Below are 25,149 nucleotides of genomic sequence, written 5' to 3' on the forward strand. Positions count from 1 at the left end.
ACTTGAACAGGGTGCACTCCACACCCTCGTCCAGGTCGCTAATGAAGATGTTGAACAACACCGGCCCAAGGACCGAGCCCTGGGGGACTCTGCTGCCCATACCCTCCCAGGTTGCTACACAACCATGGACCTGATGACAACTTGAATAGGCTACCTGCACACAGGACTCTGTAAATGTTTAATCATTACTTGATTCTGTTTTATCTACAGATCAAGGTGATTATGTATTGTGTCCTAACATTCAATGAAGGAAAGCACACCAATTCAAATGCTTCCATTTTAAGTGTGAACTATGTCCTTCAACTAACATGTTACAGCAGTGACGACTAACAAAGGAATACTAGATTTATTTTAAAAACCAAGGTGTTATGGGCCTCTACTATCTGTATTGTTGCTGATGGATTCAAGCTTTTATCCCAAGCATTTTTTTCCTAGTTTCAATATCAGTGGCTGGGCAATCAGGGACTTAACAGTCATTACTTAGCAAAGCTGACAAGGAGACATAGTGGACCTAAAAGGAGACAACGCTCTACCAGCATTATCACCCATTAATGATTCTAGGAAGCAAGAGAAAGAAAAACCACCAAGTAGGCAATAAATTAATCTTCAAAGAGAGAAGAGATGGCATTTGTAGATCTCCTTTACAAATTTGGCCATGATTCTGAAATCCAGTTGATGCACAATGTTACAGTGCGACTAAAAGGACAAATACACAAATATGCTTATGATGCATAAGCAGGAAAATCAGTGTAATGTGGCCAGGCACTTGGGGCATAGTGAAGTGGTACCTGGCACCAGTCATTTTTCTTTGTCTCTACACCCAAATTGGTGCCCAGAGAAGTTCCCCTGTCACCCTCCCCTAGTTACACCACTGAGGAAAATAATAACTATGAGCTGGGGATGATCCATGACATTGGCAAGAGATCATTATTTAAATCTTGCACCTAGTTCTGGTGTCAACACTTCAAGAGACAATATACAAGAAAGTGAACAGATTAACTGAAAAGCTGCATTAACCAACTAAGGTCTGCAAACTTCATCTGCTCTATTTATTTTGCTTATCCAAGGAGGAAGAACTACACTGTTATCAAATTCAAGTGCGTAGAGAGGGAAGACATTTCTGATCGTAGGTATCCCTTAAATATATCAGAAAGTCAAAATTAGAATCACTAGCTAGATGCTTAACTTACAAAAAAAAAAAAGACTAGAAATAGTACCCTATTTTTTTTTTTTAAAGTAAGAATGATTAACTAGTTACACACTGAAATGTTCTTAACAGTTTACTGGTATCACTAACCTTATCAATTTGCTCCATCTCGGGTAACTTGGACAGGGTGCCCTGTTTTGCAAATTAGGTTTGAGGCAACATTACCTCTTTTTAGGTTACAAATTTCACTTACAAGAAAGCAATTGTTACATTTACATCTCTTGAAACACATTCAGAAGTACATTACATGTGTTTCAAGAGTAATATTACCATATTTACTCAAATCCAAGATGAGGTTTTCCCCCCATTCAACATGGGGAGGGCTCATCTTGGATCTGAGTGCATGGTGGAGGAGGGGGAAAGGAGTTGCTGTGGCTCCAACTCCAGTCCTAAACCAAGTTTCAGAATCAAAGTAGCAGCAGCCATGTTACACCCCCTTCACCTGCCTCTACTACCTTCCCCCCACCCACCTGCCCCTTACCATCTGACATGGTTCCAGCCCCATTCCAGCTCAGGGCATGGAGCACAGGGAAGCTCTGGCCTTAGCCAGACCATGCAGCAACAGCAGAACACCCAGCTTCATGTTGGAAGATATGACAAAACGGGGTCCAAGCAGACCATTACTATGAATCAGGGGTAGACATTAGCAGAGATGTAACAAAGCAGCTAGGAACCCAGAGCATCAAGATACATGGAGGCAGAGACAGCTGTCAGCTGCCACTGGTGTATTTGTGTGTCTGCAGCAGCTGCTGCTATTTTTCTGCACTCCCCCACCTCCCAAACAGCATGCAGGGCTGTTGCTCTGGTCACCTCATCCTAGTTATGCTACTGGACATATGAATCCATGTCAGTTGCAGTCTTCAAAACTGTGCCTGTTCCTCCCTACATAACCAACTCAGTTAATTTTCAGTCATTTGAGAAAGTAAAGACTACAAGCCCAATAATCTTTTCTGCGATTGTTTAAAATGATAAAAAGTTGAGAGGCATCATTAACTAAACCTTTAGTTGGCATCATATAGTTCTGTTTTCTTGGCTAGAAGCAAGGACTAAAGTTTATTTGCTGTGTTTTGCAAAGAGCTAATGTGCTTTGTTACCAGAGGATAACAGGAATTCTGCATCTCTGAGTTGCATCACAAGTTAGGCTGTTACCAAATGTACTTCTAGCCTCTTCTAGTTTCTTTGCAGAAACCTTTGATGTTAAGTTACTTTAAAAATGAAACATAACAACAAATGTGTCCCTGTTCTCCACAGTAGCAACTATTTTTCAACAACATGAAAGAAAGTAAAAAGATCAAGCACAGAACCAAAATTCTGTCAATTATAAAGCAATAGAAGAGAATGTTTGTCTTACCTTAACTAAATGGATCATAGCATCTTCAAAAAATACCATGTCCATGCCTGCACCACGGATACTTTCATTGTATATTTGTAACAAGGTATTTAAACGATCCTTTAGGTGATTTAATGATTCAATTGGCTCATAGACTTTCGGCATATCAAAGTCATTTTCTTCCGGCTCTTCACCTGTGGTGAGAAGAAAAAAAGTATCTAAATTAACAGTGGATGGCTGGCTTTTTTCTCTGTAAAGACCCTCCTTTCCATATACTATCCAAAGGGGGCATTTCAATACTTCAGATCTGTTTGTACACTCTTTCTAAATTAATAGCAAAAGTTTATATTAAATCTAAATTAAATCAGGATTGGAATCTTATTTAAACTACTGTAGCTGGTAGAAAATGCCATACAGTTTTGAACTGTAGCATTCTTTGGACAGGGGGAGGGGGAAAAAGGCGGGAAATAAGTTTGAACCTTTCTGTTATGGGCAATATGAATGTACTGGTAATTCAAAAGGATAGATTACATACAAATTGCTGAGGCCTTTATTTAACATTAACAGATTGTCCCCTGAAAACTACCTTGGCATCCATTTGGTATATCCGAGACATTAGTTTAACTCTAGAAAGGGTAAGTATAATAAAATAAAAGATAAGAAACTTATCTGCCCTAAACCTTGAGTAAATTATTGGCAGTATCAAACTCGAGGCAACTCCTACAACTTAAGATATATTTCTTTATGGTGGTAGCTACAAATAGAATTAGCTGCTTTATATGGCTGTAAAATGCATATTTAGCATCTGAACATCAGATTACTACCACATTGAAGTTGCTATGCATTTCTTAATTTCTCCTAATTAATCATTCATTAGTTATTAATTTAAGTAATAGACAAAATATCACCTGTGCTGTGTAAAAAGGTGAGCAGTACATTTTCCTCCACCAAATACCACCATGCAACTTAATTCTATTTTGATTTACATTCACATAAGTCCCGCAATTCCAGCATTTTATCTACATGCCTCAGGAAGGTAATATAGTTCACTGCTTGATTCCTTATAACTATCAATTATCTCTGTGTCACATGGGACATGATTCTATTTATTGGAGACTCATTGCTAGCTAGAGTTTTTTAAAATAATTTTATGAGCACGATTAGTGCAGAAGTGTATAAATTTAGAAAACGTAGATAATTCCACAAAACTTAGTTTACTGAGAGTTGGGGGCAGGGAAGCAGAATCCATGATCTGAGGGCTATGTTTAACAGGAAATCTGACAGCAGAAATAGCTTAAGTCTTTTTGTTTGCTTACCTGTCTATCACATCTATACCTCATTTTGAATACCACAATCCACACATGCCCTGGCTTATATCATCATTATATATTTGCCAAGATGCACACACCATCAAGGAAATAAGATTTTAGTTTTGGATGTGAAGTTAAGTAAATGAAGAGCAATTTTGATTCACATACCTTATCTTGCCTTTACCTCGTGTCTAAATTCTTCTCATTGAAGTCAAAGTTTTGAGAACATAAATAACTCCTCAGTAGTGTATTTGCAAAATGTACAAATTCACTTGTAACACTCAAAGTTAAAATTAAATGATAAGTTTCATGTTAACATGCAAAATGCTAGGAAACACTGATTAATAATCTTGGGGTTGAAATAAGCATTTAAAATTTACTCTTACGAAAGTATTAGTAAGATATTAAGACAAAGCCATTTTTAGAGTAGCTTTCCAAATATGAATCTTTTTCTTCTCTACACAGAACACATCCTCCAAGACACTGTACTCTGAGCACCATTTCTAAAGTTTGTTGCATTTCAAATGTCTGCACATCATTATAGACCATGTATCTATAAATAAGACATGTTTAGCAAGCTCTAATAGTTTTTATACTGTTACATAACAGAATATCAATGCTTAATTCCAGTGTTACCCCTCAAACTGAAAGTCATACCAGTATGCTGAACCCAACTGCCCTGCACTTAGGCTGAAGATTTATTTTCTGTACATGACTATAGCCATATTCAGCAAATACTTTTTTGATCCATTCTGTTTTGCTCACACAATAACCTTACCTTTATGGGATGACTTCTCCTGACCTAATTTGAAGTTAAAAAGAAATTCCTCATTAAGCATGAGCAGCTTCTCCCCTCAAGATATCTGTGCATGCTTGGGTTACTTTCAAGTATTTTGCTTTGACTCATTATAATGTTACTCAGCTGGGATTACCACAACTGTAAAAAGTAGTTTTCAAAGGCAGTATATTCCACAATCATTGGATGTTTTCAGAGGGTTTCATTATTCCACAAAAAATGAAGTTAATTGCTTAATCCTACTGACGTCAGCATGAGCTTTACTCTGATTTTTAAAGACACTGATTTAAGATCCTGAATTCCAGATGACAATAGAATACCTCAAGTACTTGGACAGGCAACTAATGCAGAACTTCATTTTACAACCAACCAAGGGTATTGTCCCCATTTGTACCCACTGGCTGCTCTGGTCTCTAAAGCTATTGGAGAATGAAAAACAAAACTCAAGGTAGGTAAAAAAAGCATCCATAGTTTCCATCTCTTAGTATCCAAGTAAATAGAGCATTACAGTTTTAATCCCTGTCAAATGTCTGTCAGCTATGCCTTTTTCTAACAGTTAATGTAGAAGCTATTCCGTCTCATGCACCTGGTAGCAGGGACAAATATTATTGAAGTTACAATATGAAAATTTCGAAGTAACTAAGCAATTTTGTCATTATTTCCCACTTAAGAATTCTCAAGTTGTATCACTCAAAAGAAATTCCAAAATGTAATTCCTGTTCTTGTTCTCACTCTTCAGCATAATCAGAAATGTCTAATCATCCTTATTCCTAAAACAATAGGAATAGACACCCTCTCTTCAACCAAGGACTTGTACTCTGCTTCTCTTCCCTACCTGGACTCCAGCCCTTCCACTGAGTCTCTTTCTCCTGCTGCCATTGTGCGTGTGCACCAATAAGTTCATGGGGCTGTGTAGTGTGTTGTCTGTTTAATAAACCTGTTATTTTGAAACACCAAGTTGGGTTTTTGTCTGTTTCTTAACTGTTTCCTCCTTGCCACCACTTATCTGCCCCCAAGCTCGCAGCTGCCTGCCTGCCTCTCTTTCCTGGCTGTCTCCTTCTTGCCACCGGGCTTTTTCCCCACCTCACACCAGTGACCTCGAGTAACCCTGGGGCCACTTGACCTTAAGTAACCCAAAGCCTCAGTTCCTTAGCCCAGCTTCTCTCGAGTCTACCAGTTCTAAACCTGGTCCCAGCAACTTTCACTCCTTACACTTTCTCTCTCACCTTAACTTTCCCCCAGGAATCCCAAACACACACATACCATACCATCCAAGTTAAGAACTCACCTGTGTGTATGTGTAGGTGGGTGGTGTCTGTGTGTGTGAACAGGTGAATATCTATCTATCTCATTGTGTGTGTTGTTAGGGTAACGATATGGATTTTGGATGTTGGAGTAAACAATATAGAATCTAGGGAGTGCTGTGTGTGCAGCTGAATAAATGTTTTTTTCCTGGGTCTTAGCAGAAGCTGCTGGTCACAAGGCTGGATAATACATTAAAAGTAACCTCAGCAAAAGCCGCTGGTCACAAGGCTAGATATATATTAAAAGCAACTAACTCAGCTAATGCTTAAGTGAGAGAATTCTTAACAGGGGGTAGGGTGCACCGTGCATGATGTGTTAAGTAAAAATAGAACAGCCCACCAACTAGTGTCAGGAGACAAAAGCAGAAATATGGCCTTGGAGATGGTGCTAAAGTCAGCAAGAAAACCAGTGAGAAAGCACAAATGACCGAAAGAAGATGGGGGCCAAAGTCTTATGCATGTGCTCTTAGCAGAGAGGCATGTAAATGAATGAAATGCATAGGCAATACTATGCTAAGGAAGCAAACAGTAAACCAAGGTGGAGCTTGAGGTAGGAGGAGAAATGGGTGGGATGAGGGTGGAATAAATATTAATATGTTTGAACCAAGGTGTATAAATGTTGGAAAACTGTTGTTCAGGGCAGCTCCCTGGTTTGTTGTTTTTTTAGGAGCTAGTCTGAAGCTGTCTCCATTCTGAATAAAGCTTGTTGTAAGCACTGTGTGCTGATGTTTGCTCCCTGTCTGCTGTAGCTAATGAGCACCAGGATCAATGAGCAATTGGACCGTCATCTCCCTAGTCATTGGATGCCACATGGAGTCGTGGTCTAACATGTGTGATATACAAATTAGTGATCTGTGTATGTGTACGGAGTGTGTAGGTACTGACAACTGATTGTTGTCTAATTTTTGGTGTATGTAGCATGTGTGCACTTGAATTGTTTATAGGTATGCATGTGCCTAAGCTGATTTGGGTGCATGTATGTGGACACCCCTAACTGAGTTGTGTGTTTGTATATGTGCAATTGTGTCACACTCTCCTGTCTAACAGTGCAATTTTGAGATCCTGAGAGTTGGTCTGACCCCACAGAACAACATTACCTGTCACTTCCGGCGCATCTCTTAGGAAGTCGACAAAGTAAGCATCAGCTCCTGAATCCACCAATGCTTTTTTTTCTTCACCAAATTCCTCCTCAACCAGTTTTGCCAAAGATGTATCAAACCATTTTACATCCTCTAGGGTTGTGAAACGATCAGCAATAACATGCTTACATTCATGCTTCCACAACTTTATCAACACCTTTAGAGAAATTCAACATCTCAGTTGGATATTTATTACACAAGTTAGGAGACAAAATTTTGAGTTTACTCAGTATTTTTTTAACATCATACAATCTCCAAACTAACTGCAGTAATGCTTTGCTCTTATGCAGGCAAACCAAAGTTGTACCCTTTTTCAGATTTCTGATTCAGCTGAATCTCTACGTAAGTTTGTGTCTAGTATATAAAAGGAGTACATTATATATTTAAGACAAAATTCCAAAGAAGCCTCAATCTAGCATCCACACTAAAGAGTTATTTTGGTAAATGATTTACTTCCTTTGCAATTTTTTTGAAAGCATCCATAGTTTGAGGTAATTTTGGATAATGTTATCAAGAGTAATTCTCAAAGTTGGTGATGTAAGAGAATAAAACCATATCATATAGCCAAAAAGCATCAACCAGTTTACAGAAAATCATTGAATGTGCTTTACAGTAACTGTAGTGTAAGACTGATATAGTCGTCATGGTCCACACCTGGTGAAGTATATCTTGAGTTTGAAAGCTTGTCTAACTAATCTGAACCATACACTTGCTCTAATAGAAGTTTACAATAATTAAAAGAGTAAATCCTAATAAAAACACTTATTTTTTTTTAATGACAAAGCACTTATTTCCCATGCATTCAATTAAAAGGGGTACTTTTTAAATCCCAGTTCAGGCATTAAGTGGTCTGTATTGTTCTTTGGAACTTGAAACCCTTCAGCTATAGAAGTTGTGTATTTTACCTCATGGAGAAAATTAGATAATATTCTAAGAAATCCATAAACATTTTTCTGTACCCCAAATTGTTTCATTTAAGCAGCAATTAAGAAATGATCCTCAGAATTAGTTCTACTGAAAAAAAAAAAGAGTAGTAGATTTTCTTCTGTTCTCTCTGATTTTTTGGACAAACTGCTGTAATTGAGTTATCAGGTATGAACAAGGAATATCTTTAAATTAGTTAGTCTGGTTCCCAACACAAAGGGATTAAAGGGATATCCAAACATTTGAACTTGTAGATACAGTTAAGTGAAGCTACTTAGCTGTCAAGCAGGTAAGGATCAGTATAAAAGTGATTCAATAATGAAGCCCGCTAAACTTCATTTAATGAACCTGTAAGTCTACACCAATAATGGTTACACAAAGAGGGACATTACAAGATCAGAGTTCAAGTTTCAAAATTAAGAATTCAACAAATTAACTTTTCAAAGAAAAACTAAAATTAAGAGCAAAGGATTATTTCAGAGGTGTAGGTTGTACCCGTGTTGGTCTAAGGACGTAGGCAGACAAGGTTCTTTGGGTGAATCTGATATCTTATTAGACCAACTTAAAATAGTTTAAAGGATTATTTCAAATACTTGATTTCACAACATGAAGAATTATTCACGTTAAGTACAGAGACTGGTTTTAGTCTGAGAGCTATTCTCTCTTCCATTTAAAACCTCAAACCCAAGAATCAGGTACTGCCATTGCTTTAAAATTTCAACACACAGATCTTCAGAAAAATCATGTCATGTAGTAAAATATAGCAGAATATTGTTTATAAAACTGAACTGAATTTTAAGCTTTTAAAAATGTTAATATTTTAGTGAGCATAATAAATGGTAAAACTAATGCAAAGTTTAACTACAGTGATTTCAGATTACTCTATGAAATCTATAAAATGCTTTAAGTATTAATTATCAGTATCACTCGTATTGTTTCATCCAAGTGTTTGTGTTTTCTGTTTGGTTTTTTTAACTGCATGAAAGTATCTACTTTATATACCCAGTTAAGGATCAAGGACCCCATTTTATGTCGTGATTTCCAACACAGGATGAAGAAATATCATCAGAATCTTCCGAACTAAATATAGAATAAGTGATAAAAGATTACACAATGAGATGTTTCTTACTGTACACTGAAATTAATCTAATTGATATTTTTGGACGGTCAAGCCTCATGCATTACTTACATTTGAGTCATGGATTACTTCTGAGATAGTATTCAGCATTCCTTGCCAAATCCTTGACAGATCTCTGAGATTGAAGACGTAATGGAATTTGGCGGGGGTGGGCAGCATTTTTATTTTGGTAATTTGCCATAACCTACGTGTCAGTAATACCAATTTGGCTACAGATCTTCTCACATCTTCCGAGAAGCCCCGCTCACTACAATAATGCCCTAGTCCAATTACGCCTGGAAAATGCAAAAAACAAAAGTGAAAAAACAGAAACACTATTTTCACTTTTATTTTACCTAGAAAATACTTGTGCGCTGCAACCTAAAACAAAGCTGTCAGACTTTGCACTTCAAGCGCATTGCAAGGTTGAAAAACACTACGTAGAATTCACATTACAGTAAAAGCTGTTATCTGGCATCCCCCAGGAATGGGGGATGCTGGTTAATCAAATATTCCAGTTAATCAAATGTACACTATCTGGTGCACTCCCCAGTGTCAGTGTGCTGTGGGACAGGGAGTAGGGTCCCACACAGGCTGCTTTTTCCCTGGGCCAAAAAGGTGGCGAAGGAAAACTCAGCTCGCGACAGCGAAATGGGAAGTCCCCCGGAGGTGGTATTTCCAGTTTCGGTTTTGCTGCATCGCTTGGATGCCAGTTAATGAGAGTTTTCCAGCTAATAAAGTGCTGGTTAACACAGCTTTTACTGGATGTATTTAGTTTTTACTCCAAAGGTCAAAACAGTTTCTTTATGCAGGTGTACCACTTGCACATGCACCAAGAGTACACAAAATACCCTCTTTGCACACACGACTAGGAAACAAAGCTATGAGTTTTTTGTTCAGTAGTTAACAAAAAAAAGTCTTAGTTCCGGTCTCAATTTTACTTCTAAATGAAAATGTCCATTGATAAATGGAAACAGTTGAAAGCATTTGCCCATCTTCATTGCAGCCCTAACCCTGCAGCATCTTACAATTCTTTTAGGAAACTGAGGTATAAAGCAAGTAGGAAATAACTGGAAAAGAAAAGTAAATTAATTTGTTTTTAAGAGATTTAATTCTTCTGAACTTTCAGCTATACTCAACTAAGTTTTCTGTTTGAAGTTTCTTCAGTATTCTTAAGCTATGGTCAAATTCCTTAGCTTACAGGGAAAGCGTGATGTAGAATGAGACAGTAGTCAACTGATTAAAGAATGGAAAGGGAAAAAAAGAAAAGAATGTCACTTAAATCCCATAGGTTGTAGGACCTGTAGTAGCAAAGCAACAGAAAGCAGCAGCTGAACTCTTCCTTTCTCTTGTTTCTCTGCCTCAAGCAGCCACAAACTGAAATTCAGCTAAGCCTAAATTTTTCTGTCTACTCTCTCTACCCACAGTCTACTCAACTTCTAACTCTCAATTTAAAAAAAAAAAAAAAAAGCAACTTACAAAGGTTCTGGAGTAGGCTGCAAAAGCCCCCTGAATGTGAAATATGACTATGCATTAATACATCAAAAAGGGAACCACACATCGCGCACAAGTCATCTCCTCTCAACATTAAATCAGTCACCACTAATTTGCTAGCACTGCACTTATGCCACTTCCCCAGTCTTCTGCAATCCCAAAACATACTGTGATTTGATGCAATCCTAAAAAGTAACCACAGAGAGACCAAGGTCCAGGTAGTGTGTTTGAGAGCTAGTGTACTAGAAAAATGTTAACTGAGTTTAGAGACTCATGTAGTGAATTTAGAGAATAAGCAAGACTAGAGACTTAGGTTGTGGTTAAACATTGAATTACAGAGAAAAATTGACAACCATCTTCTGAACTGCTTCATCCCCACATATTCCAAAACAAGTCTTCACTTTACCAAAGATTTTGTCAATTGAGGAATTAGAAGGCAAAGTACAGTTGAATATGGAGAACTGTCTCTTGAGTCTCTGTGGGATGTCATTGCGACCTCCACCAGGGTGAATCATGGCAGCCAGGAGCTGGATATCCACAATATTAGTAAACTCGCCAGGCTTCTCCAGGTTATAGAATCCGTTCTGTTCCATCAGCTGTCGGACTATCTCATTGGTGACCTACAAGCAGCCATTAGTAATTGGAAAAATATTTCACAAAAAGAGTATTTTTCCAGGAGAACCAGGGAAAATAATTATAGAAATGTATGTTTTTTTTCCATTCTCTACATATTCCTCTGCTTTAAACAAACAAAAAAGTTGTTAGTAAAAACATCACATAATTACCAGCTCCCCCAATGGACATCTACAAGTGGAAGATCATGAGGTCATGCATCATCCTAATACTGAGGTTTAACTCTCCAGCCATTCATTTGATTGAGTCTTACTTGATCTTAGGGTGGATTCCAACATCTTCCTTTCTGTTAGATCAATAGACTTTGAAGTTTCCCTCCCCATTTTTCAAATAATTTTTCATAGGACCTTGAATTTTTCAGTTGGTATCTCTGCTTTATCATCATGTACCACCAAGTTTAAGACTCTTGTCCAGCTAAACATCTGCATGCACATGATTACTTTCAGGCAGATTTCTCTGTTCTAAACCAAATGAGAACCCCTGCCTGAGTGACTTGACTGACTAGCCCTATTAAACTGCCCCCGTTTGCGGAACACTTTTCCTGGTAATTGGTCTGTTTCCTGAATTTGATACCATATATCACAATGTCCTCAGTATACACTATAAAAGTTTTTAATTAGTAAATCAGAACTGTAGGTGTAAGGTTATAGATAGGCCTAACAGTTGGCAACCCTATTCTGAACTGCTTCATCCCCACATATTCCAAAGCAAGGCTTTATTTGAACTTCATGAAGTTTACTCTTCAATGCACTTTAAAGTTCTACTTCTTTGTCCAAAATGTATATGATAGAGGTGGTCCTTTTAATGAGCCCACCCATCGTTAAAACTAAAGTATAACACCTCAGCTCTCTGGCTGAAGAGGAATTAGCTTACTCACTGGTAAGAATAGAAAGGCAAGAAAAGACTTAGATACTTATAAACAGTTGTAACAAACCTGATCTCCCCACTCATTAATTACAGGCATATTGACATCATCTATGAAGACAGTCATCTTCTTCCCAGCAGGAGGACCAAATGTTGTGCCCATACGTTTGTCCACATAACTCTCTATTGTGCGCTGTAAGAGAAACCTTTGTAAGCCAAAATGAACCCTATCCATTCCTGTCAGCTTATGTTGGGATACCAGCTTATGGAAATCCAATTAAATACTGAGGGTTTGCAGTACACTGTTTTCTTAGGCAAGGTACTGAGAAAACAGATTTGGCAATGGGATCTGTACTTGTTGAAGAAATATCAATATTTGTATAATACAGAAAGAAAGGTACCCTGCTCAAGTAACTATGTACCCACCAATCTGAAGTTATGCACTAAGAAATGTGAGCTACTTCAGCTGCCCAAAAAGTATGAAATATCAAATTGTGTCTGTCCTGGAACAGGCTTTTAAAAAAAAAATCTAAAATTGTTTTTTTGTTTTTGTTTTTTTTTAAGATTTTTTTAAAAATTTAAATTCTATTCGTTTAAGGCCAGTTACTGGCAACATATAAATATGACCATATTTCTTTTGCCATTTTAAACCATTCATTTTGATCAATGATTATTTTACTTTATCTTCTTACTACATTGTATGGCACACACATATGAAAGTCATCAGATGAACAAGAACATAGTTTGTATTACAGTGAGTTCTACTGAGAGAAAAACAACTCTGAGGAGCCAAGAAAATGAGGCATTCATAAATTCTACATGATCTGATCATATTAGTTCTCTGCAACAAATATATAATGGTTTATTCTGGTAATGTTGTAGTTCTGAATTACTTTTTCTATGCGGGTGGTTAAAGAAGAGCTAGGAGAATTTGGCATCAAAGTGAAAAAAGAAGTAAAGCTTACATTATCAAAACCAAAGAGCTGTAGATTGTTAATACATAGAGCCATCATTAAATATTTGAACTTAAAGACCAAGGTATTCATTAGCAGAAAATGTTTCACCGCCATTATTTCAGCTGCCACATATTAAAGCTCCATGTATATCTCTTCCAGTCAATTCATCACTGTTGTCATGCTACCCATAGGATCCACATTCAATGACTTCTTTCCCACTGAGCACATGGAGTGTGTTACTACACTCTCCTCAGGCAAATACTAGTCTATATCCTGTTTCAACTTCTCTATTTATACCTGGTCAATCTTCTCACCATTTTGCTAGTTCTAGTTCACAGTTCTAGGCCAGTTTAACAGTCTAGGCACTGTTAAAAATGAGTCATTTTTACATATGAAATTTGCTAGCAATCAGTCTTTGGTCATGGGGACATGCCTGAGCACTCTCTCAAGAGAGTATATGCCTGCTCTGCAATTAGAGAATATGTAGGTAGACATAGCCATTCTAACTTTTAGGTAGTTAGCTTGGGTTAAGATAGCTATAAAACCACAGTGGCACAAACCCTATATACTAGCTAGCAAATAAGAGGCCATATCAAAGAGCTTCCCAGAAGGCTTGTGAGGCCCTTACAGAAGATCATGCCACTGCATCTTCACTTCTATAGTTATCTGAATTGGTTAATACAAGAATGTTTATATGTACTGTCATTATACCTCCAAGTGCAATGTAAACATATACAGTATCATTGGCTGATTTCCACTAGGCAATTCCACTGGGTTGAAAGACTCCTTGAAGGGTTTCTCAAGTACTGCATTTACTCAATTCTAAGTCAAGGCAACCACCCTCCATTTAATACACGAGGGGAAAGTCCCTCATGTTAGAACCAAATATGAGGATTGGGGGTGGGAGGGCATAGACTGCAGAAGACCAGGCTAGCCCCCCAAACTAATTTTATGGTGGCTGGTGACAGCAGCAGCACCACAGCACTGCTCAGCATGCAGCCAAGCCAGCATCTCATGCATGCTCAGCTCCACATGGCTGAGGAAAGAGACTAACAGCACATGCATCACACTGTACAGAGTACAATGCGAGTTGTAGTTTTCATGCTGATGCATGCACTCAGCCCCACCCCCAATAATATTTTCTCCCACTGTTTAAGGTGGCTGGAGGCAGGCAGCTGCTGTAGTTGGGCTGCAGCCCCTACCCAGAGTGGGGTCAGGGCCACAGCTGCAGTTGCAGTCACAGCCTACCCTCCCACCTCTTTTCCCACCATCTCCCCTACCCCATGCAGTCATTGCTTCTCCACCTTCCCCTCTCTGTCCCTCCCTTACCCTTGCTCCACACCAGCAGGCTCTGTCCCCTTTTTCCATGTGGGGTACTCCAGGCCACCCCATAGCTGCAGTGCTAGCCCACATGGTTGCTAAGAGGGCTGGGAGGGACCATGCTCAGTACCCTAAGGTAGAATGGGGGCAAAGCCTGCCTGCACAGAGCAGGAGTAAAAGGGGTGGGGGAAGCATGGAGTGGAGGCTGTGGAGAAGAAGAAGTGGGGAGCAGAGGCTAAGGGAGAAAGGAAAGTTGAGGATCAGAGGCTGGCAGGGAGTGGGTTATAGGGAACAGAGGTTGAGAGAGGAGAGGTGAGGGTGGAACATAGGTGGAAGAAAAAATATAATAAATTTATAGATTTTCCATGTACAGAACCTAATTACTGCAGGGTCATCTTAAATTCAAGTTGATCTTAGATTTATGTAAATATAGTAAACTAATAGGTTGCTATAGTAATTTCAACACGCTGCATCTAAAAACTAATGGTCGATGCAATTCATTTTAGATAACCTGAACTGAATTTTCCTTCTTTTCCTGACAGAGAAGACTCATGAGTAAAATGATAACCCTTTTGGTCACAGATAGCTATCTATACACACCATCATCCTGATGAAAGATTGAACACAACTCAGGAGACAAACAGCTTACAATTCCTAGAGCAGATAACATTTGTCTAAAACAAACATTTTACAATTTTTTTTTATCTTAGTCTATTGAAAGTTAATGACAACTGCAGACAACTAGGGAGAACTGGAATATATTTTAAGAATCAGTTACAGGTAGCAAGTAAGTGAATCATGCCAAATAATTCAAGAGTAATGTTATGCTCATCAGGAGATCTGCAGAAAATATGGCACTTGAAGTTCAGATGAAACTGACTGTCAAACTGTTTTTAAAAATGTTTATGCACAAAGATATCCATATTTTAAAATGTGAATGTAGCTAAACACTCTAGCTAAGCTCATGATCTTGCTGTTTTTTATAAATGTATTGTCCAATTATTAAAAGTATTTACTGGTAACATCTTTCAGGAAAATTCTCCACATACAAATCTATAAATCTGATGAACTGTTATGAGCACCCCATTGATAACCCTACCTGGAACATTAGTGGGGTAGTTGCAGATGAGAAGTTCAGACTCTTGGCCATGTGGCTTTCAGGATTATATTTTGACATGAATCCTTTGATGATAACAGTCTTAGCAGTTCCTTGCTCACCAATTAGTAGCACAGCCTAAACAAGAGAAGAATTCAAATGAGCTTAGAGGTGAAAGAGCCAAGTATGTGACAAAGCCTCATCAAATCTTCTCCTTCTTTACTCATCAGAAATGAAACAGAAGCTTAACTCTCAAAATGAAAATCAAATTGGAGGAAGCACAGTACTGTCACAGAAAACAATTCAATGTGTTATGTCTTAGAGTATATAGGCAAAGAGTCATCTGTTTCCACTGTGCCTTCACTTTTTCTTTTTTCTTTTTTTTTTTATTATGCCATACTTTACTTATAATAAACTTCGCCATCCCCACATTACATTCTTCACACCCCAAACAAGAAAAGAAAAGATACCTTGTCCTGCCTAGCTACTGTTTCAATAAGGAAGTCTGTCCTCACATTGTCAACATTTGGCACTAATATTGAGCCATACTCTGGAGTGCTGTTAGTAGGATACACGTATTCCTCAACACGACTATTCCAATGCATCCATTTACCTGGTCAGAACAAAACAAATTGAAAATTTCCAAAGCTCCAAGCATCTGCCTACATCCCATCTCTAGTAAATCAAATATATTGTCACCTACAGGGCCTCAGAAGTAAATCCTATCCCCTAAAGCAGCATTTCTCAACCTGTGGGTCATGCCACAAGAGTGGGTCACAGAGAGATCTGAAGGAAACACTGCAAGACTATATGAAGCCAGCACACAGCTAGGCAGGGGGGAGGAGGGGTGGGAAAACACACTGCAGGGCAGCGGGCAGGCGGGCAGACTCTGTGGTTCATTCGCAAGCTGACAGTTATACTAGTTAGATCTGTGTGAAACAGCACCATTCCACTTCAACTTCCATTTCGATGGAACAGTGTTTCATTTCAAAAGCATTGTTCTGTTTTGTTTAGTCTGAACTGTTTCAACGTTTCACCCATAGGCTATAATAAGGAAGCACGAAACTGCCTATAACTATCATTTCTTGCCTGCTTTGGATGAAACCTGCAGGGACAGTAGCCCTTTCTGTGGGCATAAAGTCTGCCAAGTTTCAAGGAGATAGGTGCAGAGATTTCTGGGAAACTGCACCTCAAGTTGTTGACAAGCAAAACTGTCACTTGCCGGCAGCAGCAGCCTCCTGTCATCTGGCAGGAAAATCTAGGGGCCCACACCCTCCAGAGGGCTGCAGCCAAATTCCTCCCAGAAGTGTGGGCCCCTGATCTGCCTGCCAGTTGACAGGAGGCTGCTGCTGACAGCTGGGACTGGCGCTGGGTGCAGCCTGTACCCAGCACCAGGAAGATTGGTGCTTTCATTGGCCCCAGCCAGCAGCAGCAGCCTCCAGTAATCTGGAAGGCAGATTGAAGGCCCACCTGCACCCCCAGGAGGGCTGTGGGGATGAACCAGACACCTTCCAGGGGTGCACAACCCCAATCTGCCTGCCGGATCACAGGAGGCTGCTGCTGCTGGCTGGGACTGGCACTGGGTGCAGCCTACACCCAGCACTGCGAAGATTGGTGCTGCCGCTGGCCCCAGCCAGTAGCAACAGCATGGTGTCACCCAGCATGGAGATTCGGAGGCTTGCACCCCCGGGAAAGCTTGGGTCTGTGCCAGAATCCTCCCGGGGGAACAGCCCCCAGATCTGTGCTGGATAACAAGAGGCTACTGCTGCCAGCTGGGACTGGAGCTGAAGCCAAGCAAGCCCAGCTTCGAAATCCAATGTGTTTTGAAATTTTTGAAATATTTCATTTAAAAAAACTGTTTTGAAGGCTTTTGTTGTTTTGATTTCACTGTTTCAAGCTCAAAAAGCATCAAAACAGATTTGAAACTAAACACCCGGCAATATTTTGCACAGCCCTAATACTAATGGCTCCTAGTGTGAAAAAGGTTGAGAACTACTGCCCTACAGCTCTAGCCCTCTCAAAACCCCTGGGAAAGAATTTTCCCTATTCAAAAGACACTTATTATTGTGACAGCCAGAGTAATCATCCAGCTTGCTGACTATTATTCTTTAGACAGTACACAGACACACAATACTTGATGCCTTGCACCATTGGCACCCAACCTTTTTCCCAGTAAACCAGATTGTCAGTGGCCAGTCCACCCACAGGTTGGATCCAGATATCGCTTGATCTGGCACGGGCAGTGGGAACCATCTGGCTGTGCAGAGGCCAGGGGCTGGAGGCAGGCAGACCCAGTCCTAACAGGAAGGAAGGGAGCATGGCCCAGCTTTGTGAGGGAAGGGAGTATGGCCAGGCCCCAACTTGGCCCTGCAGAAGGTAAGGGGGAGTGACCCAGCCCCAAACTAGAACCAGAGTGGTGGTATGGCCTGGCCCTATAGGGGAAGAGGGTGTAGCCTGGCTTTGACCACATATGAAATGCAGTTTGGGGATTTGGCAAGGGAGAGGGTAGCTGTACTAATAGCCACTGCTCCCCCACTGCCAAGTTTCCAGACCCGTGGGGAGCCCTGAAGGCCGGATGCAATGGAGCTGGAGGACTGATGTTGATCACCCCTGCCTTACACAGATTGTCTTGTCTGACTCCCTCACAATACAAGAATGCTTTATTATCTAAAGCAACTGAGTTCTGTTTGTTGAACAAAAATTAGCAAATGAACCAGAAGCAAGCATTTGATTCAAAGAACCTTATGACATGCACCATTTCAAGGTTGTCTTTCTTTAAAATGTTAGGAAATTTCAAGTAACAGGTTACTAACCATCAGGAGTCACATAGTAATCAAACATGGTATCTTCACTGCCTTCCAGGATATGAGGGAGATCAAGTTGTATTGTGCCGTGATTCCGAAGCCAGAGCTCCATCTTGCATCTATCTTCCAGTTCCAGTAATGCTCCAACACTCCACATGAGGGAAAAGATGTACAGCCTTTCCAAGTGCTCTGAAGTAACCTCCCCTCCTTGCTCCTGAATGATGGGTATTTTTGTTTTTAATGGCTTAATAGTCTCCCATGAAAAAAAAGGACACCTAACTCTGAGAATCTGATCATTATGTCAGATTGCAAATCATTAGCTTTGGATTTACTGAAATTTCTACACCAGGGTCACTTTATAAATAATGAGTTACACTATAGCTTATTTTCTACACTTTAGAGAAGTATATACTAAGAAATAAAGATAACAGAATGCTCACCCAGTTCTCCACAGAAACCTGAAGAAAAATTTTTAAATAGCCTCATTCTACAAGTCTGCAAGCACATTTTGTTGTATAAGCAACTACAGTATGCCAACTCTACTATCAAGTTACTGATTTGTTCCTAAAGGATTAGGCCCAGACACCAAAGTGTCTTAGTGTGGGGGTCCATCATTCTATTTTAGGTCTTTGGTCTACTCCTCTTAAGAACTCTCTCTGTAGATCTACATCTCAAGCTTGACTGAACTTTAGATGATGAATTGTGCAGGAGAGGCTTTTAACTTAAAACAGCCTTGAAGCAGGATTTTTTGTTGGTGTTATCTCTTAAAAATATTGAAAAATGCAACAACATAACTGACCTTTAGAAGGCTTTAGAATAGATCAATGGGAAGCCAATTTCAGTGGGTCACTCAATAGAACTTTAAAAAAAATCCAGATATTAGCTTTTTGTCACCACATTCAACAAACTGGTCTGTAGGCCAAACAAGTTGCAAACGAAAAGTCTCTGGGTCCATTAATATTTCTGTATGCCACTCAGTGGCTGAGTTCAGGGAAATTGTCTGATGCTCCCTGACCATTCATAATATTGTCAAATCTAAAAGGTATAAGAGCACTACAAAAAATAAATGAAATAGAAGCAACTCATCATAACTGCCATTTTCCAAGAGCAAAAAACTAAGATACTCATAGTTTCATAGTTTCTAGGGTCAGAAGGGACCTGAGCAGATCATCTAGTCCAACCCCCTGCCATGGCAGGAAAGAGTACTGGAGTCAAATGACCCCAGCAAGGTGTGTTTGTGATAATTTCAGTTCTTGGGGCTTTCAAGATGCTTCTTTCTCCTCTACATAGACATAAAATACAAAATTACATTATCTAGAATGTCAGTAAAGATATTTTCTTTACCTTTAGGGGAATAAGTCCCTGCAGCATACTAATACTCTGCATGATCACAAAGGCCTCCAGCGTCTCTATTTTGTATTCCAAGGCCTGGATACTGAAATGATACAGGTCTGGGAAAGATGAAGTATACAGCTGGCGTAGAATTTCAGCTTCTTGCAGGGAACGTTTTTTCAGAAAGCCCTGTTATAATCCAGAGTAAGAAAACATATATATCCACAAGCCTCAAATTGATTGAACTTATGGGTTCACAGTGCAAACAGCAGAGCCACTGCACATGGCTACTGAAAATCACAATGACCTCAACAATGCAGAAAATCAGTAGTCACTGCACAGGAGTCAAAACTGCCCACTTCCATTCTTTATCAGCTACGTCTGGCACTCTTCAGTTCTTCCATGTGACAATAAATGGTTTAAAGGGCTCATTAAGTTGCATGATAATCACTAGTGATGACGACATCTACCCATACTTACTGCTATAACCCAGTGCAGCAGTTGAAAACATCTTCATTTTGGAGTTCAGCAGGTCTAATCAACATAGTAAATCTACAGATCACAGTTTCCCAAACTTCTATTTTTACATATGTATATATTATGCATGGGTTTATTTTTACTGTGTTGCAAGTCAACATGCAAGTTTCATTGATTCCTAGCTATCAACCGCCTGTCAACCTGCCCGAAGTCAAGAAACTGTGCACCCACTTCTTGCATGATTCCACATCAGGTCAGAAGTAGAAATAGTTCCCATTATTGCTACTGCTTACTATTTATACAACTTTTTATGGCAACCTGCTCTTTTAGCAATATTTTGTCTTCACATTTACTATACTTTCAAAGAAATCTTTTGAGATTTGTTCTTTTTCTTCCCAGATTCTGCTGAGTTTCTATAGCCATGTACTCCTATATCCTTGCAAGTCTTTCCCTATGACAGCAGTTACTGCTCAAGTCAGATTTTTTTCTCCAGGCACCTTTTTATGAATCCCAACTCATCTCCAGTCTAATAATTATCTGTTTATCATTTCTATTTAATTACCAATAAAAAGCAGTTATTTTCCTTAATATGCTTGAAGAGAGCATTCACTCCTGGATGCTCACAGTTTAAAGAATTAAGTTATGAATAAGGCTACTGTGAAATGATATTCAAGCAAATAGCGTACATTTTTCTTGACTAGTTTTCCATATGTAGTGGAAAAAAGTTATTTTCTTTATGTGACTTGACATCCAGTTTGCATTATATTTCTTAATACACATTCTTGAAGATGCTAAGACTTGCTGAAGCTATATGGGTTGCACCACATATCTTCTATTTTTGCATCAGCTTAGTTGATTTTGATGTCTTAACTTTAAAACTCCTAACTAGTTCAAAATTAAAGTAATGGGGTTTTTTCCTGCTGTGGTAGCTCAGTATGTAAGGATTTAAGCAGCAGCCCTCAGCCGCTTAAATAAATGCTTGTCTAAGGAAAGTTTTACCTCCTAATGTAATATCTGCAAAGTAGTCAACAGTTACGTTAGGTAACAGGAAAAACAGATTTTTTTTATACACACACACACACACACACACGATATACATAATTGCTTAAATTTTAAATAATTCCCTGAAGCTCTCCTGTGAAGTCTTCACAAGAGTCATGGTCTGCATGTTACAGGGTGTATGTTGTAGCCATGCTGGTCTAAGGACATAGGCAGACAAGGTTCTTTGGGTGAATCTGATATCTTTGGTCTAATAAAAGATATCAGATTCACCCAAAGAACCTTGACTGCCTATGCTCTGCATGGACACGTAAGCCTGAGGACCTTATTTTTAACCGAATGCATGACAGTTCTGTGATGCTGCAAAAAGCACGGTATTTGCTTAACTTTGCTTGAACTTTTCTGATTAGGAAGGCTGACTGGCCCCATCTCCTGATTGCTCTAATAATCCTCTAATGGGGAATAATAGAACTCTCTTTACCTTTATTTGAAAGTTGAGTTATAGACTATCCTCAGAATTCATCTAATTAATTATATGCAAGTTCCTGGATTTTAGCATAAGTGATGCCATAACCAAAATCTTCTGATGCTACGTGACACTGTTTCCTCCTAGAGTTAGGAGCTTCTTGGATCTTTTATATATCTGATAAATCAGGCCATTTGATTGACAAAAATGTTTAAGAGTCCTATTTTTTATTTCTATTTTTAAACTTTGGCAAGTTTTTTTAAAGAATTTTTTTTGTTCTGCACAAACTGTTTACAACTTAGATTTTTCAATATTGCATAATACCACATGGGATACAGTTATAACTGCAATTTCAATTTGTCCAAACACAATAACAATGGGACAGGATAGTGTATTCCAGCTGAACCAATGAACTGATTAACTATTCCCAAATGGATAATCGTGAAGACTAGTCAGTTGAAAGTTATCATTCTTCTGCATAAAACTAAACCTATACGATAGATTTCTATCCTTGTAATAAATAACTTAGTAAGTACTTGTTCACTGTACCTCTAGAATAGGGCTCCAGTTTAGAATGGATGAACTCATAAAAACCATGCCATTCCTTGACACTGTGGCTGGAGAAGCATTGTCAATATTATGAGGTTCAAAGACTATTTTACAGTTGGGTGCCATTGGAATACGGTCTCCATTAGCCAGCGTGAGGGTTTTGTTATCATCCAGTACAGAATTCAGATTTTCAATCCAAATTGCATCAACAGGACCATCAAGAACTATCCAGATGTGCTCACCTATAAACCAAAGAACAAGAATTTATTAATCAAAGCCTACTTTCATTTCATTTCGCAGGGTATTGTGCGCCAATTCTGAAAACAAAATGCATTGTTGGAACTGATGTAGTCACTATATTTTGGGGAGAAATAATTTAATGATACATGATATAGAACTGGGACCTTTCTGCCAGCACAAAAAAAAAGCGTACAGCAATTCAAGAGATTTCTTGTGGAAGAAAACCGGTCTGATACTTACCAGGAATATCTCCCTCTTCCTGATCTTACATGAACAGTTGTATACTTCTCTCAGTTGTGGAGGACACCCAATATCCCACAGTCCTTTGCTCTCCCTCCAAGAATGAGGGAAGAAGGCAGAGCACTAGCTCTCTAATGACCCATCTAAGAGCAAGTTGCCAGGTTGCTCTGTAGGTACCCTACCCTGCAAATCTACCCCACCCAACCCCACCAATCAGCTGACTGGAAGAAGTGGAGGCATTCTCTTGTGCAGGGCACCCTCATAGAACAAGTTTTCACTGCAGAAAAACAATACCCTTATCCTACCAATCAGCCGATTCATTGAAAGAGGGGCATTCTCCTGCAGTGGGAACCCCCTAGAGCCACCACAATCCCATTAAATTAACTCCAAATGAAACAAGCTCTCAGTTATTAATGTAGTATCCCTAGTTTTATTACAGAGCTGCAAAACAAAAAATTGCAGCCCAGCCACATGTAGCCTCAATACTAATGTTCAGAGGCCTAACTGAACTCCCAATTCCAGATGTTCCTCCTGCTTTATTTGAACTTAATTTTCTATGAGCTCTTGTTGGCCACCAGCACATCCAAGTGCCTCACAGAGCAGCTATTAGCAAACTCAAGTCTCTATATCATATCATATCATATCATATCATATCATATCACAGGCTGGCTAGCCCTGAACAGGGAGCTGAGCCTTCAACATAACATCAGCTGAGAAACCAGATGGGCCTCTTCAGTAATTGGACTCAGATAAGAAGAATTAATGGAGGCTGTTAGCCAGATACTTTTATACTTTGAGGAAACTGTGGACTCAAAAAGTAGTTAAAAGAAGAGATCAGTACAGGGAGGGGAAGTACCATGAGGACAGAAATGGTCTGTAGTTCCCTCTCTGTGGCAAAGGCAGGATAGAAGGCAAAAGAATAGCAGTTCTGTAGAAGGACAACATAATAATGAAAGCCTCCAGGGAGGCTACCCTATGAGTTCTGAGATCTGGGTTTGGAATGACAGCATGACTTGGCTTAAAGACTAAACCACCAGCCTAGGAAAATCACAGAAACATACCCAGGTCACAGAGGAACACTTTATAGTGGCAAGACAACTATACACCAGTTAATCTATAAACAAAAGCCTACTAAATTTCAGCTATATAATTTTATACAAGTATCAGAACACTGCTTAAGATAGTTAGCTTTTTTCCCCTTCACCTTTCTTAGCTCTCAAAGTTTTTCTCCATAAAGTAGAGAAAATTCCATCTGTCCAGTCATTAGTTGCTACATCAAGGCGGCCGAACATCTGAGATGCTGTGATAGCTTTAGGATTCATTCTCATTTCACGATGTGGCTGTCCACAATCTATAAGTGTTAAACAAGAGTTAACTTTGACATTTCATCACCACCATGAATTACTCTTAATTACCAAACTAATACATAGCCAGCGATTCATTACTGTCTAACTTAAAAGATTAACTTCAATGTATAAAATGTCTTGGCTACTCCAAAAATGTGATGATCAGAGCTTTCAAAATTAAACAGCAGAACACTTTGTTTCTTTATCTTCTTAGGGGTGTAAAAGGATAGCCTTTTCAAGGCTTAGTCTCCTAGAGAGGTTCTTAAAATGCATAGTTTTAAAGCCTTTTGGCTTTGGATATACATTTTTGGACATCAGAGTTAGAACAGCATGCAAACACTGCATTATTTTCTATTGACAAATTGCTTTTTAGAGACGTGTTTTTACACACCTTGGAAACGACACATTGGGCAGGGCTAACACATGCTATTAATGCTATAAAGACTTACTGTGCAGCTGTATAAAGTCCGCATGGGGAAGCTCCTGGGGGGAGCTGGGAGCTGAACAGCACCAGAACGAGGGGAGTTTCTCCATCCCCTGTGGCTCCCTGGTATTAAGGCTGACCAGGAACCATGGCAATTGATACCACTCTCTCCCCATCCCTTTCTTGATCCATGAGAAGCCTGCATACCAAGCCAGGCTGGTGCATAGGGTTGGTCCACAACTGGAGTGCCAGGTACAACACAGCACACTGCCCTGGGTCCAACCCCACACACACTGGCTCCAGAACCATGTGGTGGGTCAGACCTGGCATACTGAGTCCAGGCCTCTGTCTTGGGTCTGGGGACACATGCCGAGTCAGACCCAGCACTTGGTTCCAGAGCCAGCATGAGATCTTAGACTCACAGCACAGCCTGAGCATTGGCTTGCCAGATTGGGCCGGCATGCATGGTCAGGGCTGCTGCACAGCCCTCAGCCCCAGAAACTCCAGACCTCAGTTACTTACCTGTACTCCAAAGTAATTTTTTGAGAAAGGATTGTGAACACACTGCTCTACTATGGAAGAATAAGCAAAAGTACAAACAAAAGCTCTATACATTAGGGCTGTGCAAAATGGTTGTTTTATTTTTGTCATTTCAGAGGACAGTGATTCGTTTCAGTGTTTTGGATCTCTGTTCCATTTCAATTCATCCAGCATGACGCAGATGAAGCACAGCTCAGTAGGGCACCGTGTGCTGTCTGGGAGCTGGGGCCACTGGGGCTCAC

The 25,149-nt window shown here is 39.5% G+C and overlaps 1 protein-coding gene and 1 long non-coding RNA gene across 2 annotated transcripts in view; one reads left to right on the forward strand and one right to left on the reverse strand.

The window, feature by feature from the left end:
- DNAH5 (dynein axonemal heavy chain 5) overlaps window positions 1–25,149 on the reverse strand; it is a 555,556-nt gene that overhangs the window by 278,929 nt on the left and 251,478 nt on the right. The window contains exons 42-52 of the mRNA XM_019521239.1: window positions 23,802–23,948; window positions 22,118–22,359; window positions 19,639–19,815; window positions 18,304–18,508; window positions 15,961–16,103; window positions 15,494–15,628; window positions 12,189–12,311; window positions 11,028–11,241; window positions 9,200–9,423; window positions 7,045–7,243; window positions 2,559–2,731 (exon numbers count right to left, since the gene is read on the reverse strand). Of these exons, the coding sequence (XP_019376784.1) occupies window positions 2,559–2,731; window positions 7,045–7,243; window positions 9,200–9,423; window positions 11,028–11,241; window positions 12,189–12,311; window positions 15,494–15,628; window positions 15,961–16,103; window positions 18,304–18,508; window positions 19,639–19,815; window positions 22,118–22,359; window positions 23,802–23,948 (1,982 nt within the window). The remainder of the gene's footprint in view (window positions 1–2,558; window positions 2,732–7,044; window positions 7,244–9,199; window positions 9,424–11,027; window positions 11,242–12,188; window positions 12,312–15,493; window positions 15,629–15,960; window positions 16,104–18,303; window positions 18,509–19,638; window positions 19,816–22,117; window positions 22,360–23,801; window positions 23,949–25,149) is intronic.
- Window positions 212–5,339, forward strand: LOC109300560. Its single transcript, XR_002098263.1, has 3 exons — window positions 212–1,126; window positions 3,105–3,172; window positions 4,313–5,339. It is a non-coding gene; the product is annotated as an uncharacterized LOC109300560 (long non-coding RNA).

Source organism: Gavialis gangeticus, unplaced genomic scaffold (genome assembly GCF_001723915.1).
Source record: "Gavialis gangeticus isolate Ggan-Ray unplaced genomic scaffold, GavGan_comp1, whole genome shotgun sequence".
Classification (NCBI taxonomy): domain Eukaryota; kingdom Metazoa; phylum Chordata; order Crocodylia; family Gavialidae; genus Gavialis; species Gavialis gangeticus.